The following is a 2,628-nucleotide window of genomic DNA, read 5'->3' as shown; positions in this document are numbered from 1 at the left end:
TCACATCACCCCTCCCTACTTCCAGTTCTCCCTCTCTTTCACTCTCTCCACCTGTGCTGTCTGTGTCCGTGTCTGGCATTAGCCTGCTTGCCTCTGCGTAAGACACCTTAACCATTGCACACATTTCCTCCAAGGACAAAGCCATTGCTACTGTAAAAAAAGCACCAAACAAACAAAAACCCAGTTAGCTTAGCTTAGCTTAGCTTAGGCAGCTTATTCCATCTATAACAACAATGGAAAAATCTGAGCAAATTTTAGTAAACTAGTACTCTGCATAGTTTTAACCGACTTAACAACCAGCCAATGCTTATTTGACAGTATTTTATTAAGTCATGTACCTCAGAGGAAGTCCGACCAAGGCAGACGCTATCTGTCACTGTTCACTGTTAGCTGCGCTCTTCTTTCAAAATGGAGAGGGTTGGAGCTATGAGGTTTTGTCGACAGCTTGAGGATCCAATGGACTTACAGGACTTTCTATTGGTTAAAAATGTGTAAAACCCACTGTCAGGCGTAAAGGGTGACCAATAGCATTGATTTAAGAAAAAAAAGATGAAAAATGGAGGTGCGAGGTTTCTGCCCGACAGCAACGATATGTAGATATGGCTTGGAAGAATACGCATAAAACTGCACAGTGTGAAAATACGGAAAATAAAACAAAATGAAATACATACAGCTCTGAAAAAAATTAAGAGACCACTGGCAAAATGTTTTTCTCTAGTTCTACTATTTCACTTTTGTGTTGTTGTACAACATTTCTCCATACTCCCCTACAATAATTGCAATAACTTGCAATAATTGGTGACAACTGGCAACTGATGGGTCAAACAACTTGTGCAACCAAAAATCAATGTTGAGTCAATGTCTTAACCCATTCTGTGATGTTTTTCCTGAACGTAACCTTGTAGGGTTTTTTGCCTTTACGTGACCTAGCATTTTTATGCGTAAACTTAACGAAACAACAATTTAACGTTCATCATGTTTTTGGAAAGAAGAAAACAAAATCTACTTTGTGTGTCTGTATGCGTTGCGAAAGGGCTGTGACAAAGCATGGTATTTGACGACCTAGGATGAAAACGCTTTAGGACATAAAGGACCTTCCCCAAACAAGTACAATCCATGACTGTGATTATTTAGTTTGAATTCTCGTCAGATCTGTAAAGAGAGTATGACACAATCATAACTATTGCTGACTGTTACATGTATGTTACTAGCAGGCTTTTCATTGGTTATCACTGTGTATCAGGTGATTGGTAGGTGGCTTCTTGGCTGTGTCTTAATGGTTACAAGAAAGATTTCCACATGTTTCTTTCAATGCTCTCCAATGGGGTTCTGTTGGGTTTAACTATATGGTTTGTGGTATATGTCTTATGGTTTGCCATATATGGTTTATGATGACTGGTGGCCTTTCTGAAGAGCAGTTCTGTTTTCCAGACTTTAATGCCTCGTGTGTTAGGGCACAGTTCAGTGTGGGGACCAAATTTGCTCTCTATATGTTGTTTGCTTTAGGCATGATGTTAACCATTTTGGGAAACTCTATTGTCATTGTGTCAATAGGCCATTTCAAGCAGTTGCATAATCCTACCAATGTGCTTATTTTGTCTCTTGCTCTGGTCGATCTACTAGTTGGTGTTCTTGTGATGCCATTTAGTGCCATCCGGACTGTTCATGGCTGCTGGTTCTATGGTGAAGTCTTCTGTCAGTTGCACTCCAGTTTTGATATGTTTCTCACCACTCTTTCTATCTTCCATCTAATTTGCATTGCTGTAGACAGACATCAAGCAATATGCAATCCTCTGCATTATTCCATGAATATCACAATGTCAGTGGCCTGGATCATGGTATGTTGCAGCTGGGCGCTGGCTGCTGTCTATTGTTTTGGACTGCTTTACTCAAAGACCAACATAGCAGGTTTGGAGGATTTTATTGCATCCATTAACTGTCTTGGAAGTTGTAACCTTCTCTTCAACCAGCTTTGGGGAATCCTGGACAGTTTTGTGTGTTTTTACTTTCCCTGTGCTGTAATGGTTTGTCTTTACACTAAAATATTTATTGTAGCTAAAGAGCATGTAAGAAAGATTGGAGATATGAACAATTGTTTAAATAAAAAAAGAAAAGATAGGTTGATCAAACAGTCCGAGCACAAGGCTGCAAAGACTCTGGGTATTGTGCTTGGTGCATACATCTTTTGTTGGATGCCTTTTTTTACAAATTCAATAATTGATGCCTACACAGGCTTCTCCACACCTGCTGCAGTCTTTGAAGCATTTGTTTGGTTGGGTTATTTTAATTCCACCTTAAACCCAATTATATATGCCTTGTTTTATCCCTGCTTTAAAAAATGTTTCTATTGTATAATCACTTGGAAAATATTTAGCACAAATTCCTCTACCATGAATATATCTTCAAACTAACAGTTAAACTCAGGGACTGCAGTATTTAACAGTTTCTGAAAAGATTTTTTTAATACAAGGTCTTAACATGCATTGTTTGGCTGTTGTCATTAGTTATACCAACATGCACATTCTTTTGTAACTGTTACTATACAGTAATCTTTGTCAAACAACATGCCTTTTTTATTGTTTTGTCTATATAATTACTTTTGCACATTATATTCACATATTGCAGTTA

The 2,628-nt window shown here is 38.2% G+C and overlaps 1 protein-coding gene across 1 annotated transcript; it reads left to right on the top strand.

The window, feature by feature from the left end:
* The first annotated feature begins 1,388 nt into the window (after window positions 1–1,388).
* On the top strand, window positions 1,389–2,411 carry LOC138604732 (trace amine-associated receptor 13c-like). Its single transcript, XM_069676713.1, has one exon. It carries the CDS (start codon window positions 1,389–1,391, stop codon window positions 2,409–2,411), a length of 1,023 nt encoding a protein of 340 aa, XP_069532814.1.
* The last annotated feature ends 217 nt before the right edge of the window (window positions 2,412–2,628 follow it).

The sequence above is a fragment of the Semicossyphus pulcher genome, unplaced genomic scaffold, assembly GCF_022749685.1.
Source record: "Semicossyphus pulcher isolate SPU_LCO1_2020_fin unplaced genomic scaffold, fSemPul1.0.p SCAF_26, whole genome shotgun sequence".
NCBI classification, from domain to species: Eukaryota; Metazoa; Chordata; class Actinopteri; order Labriformes; family Labridae; genus Semicossyphus; species Semicossyphus pulcher.
Note: the sequence above shows the minus strand (reverse complement) of the source record. Positions and strands in the feature narration are given on the sequence as shown.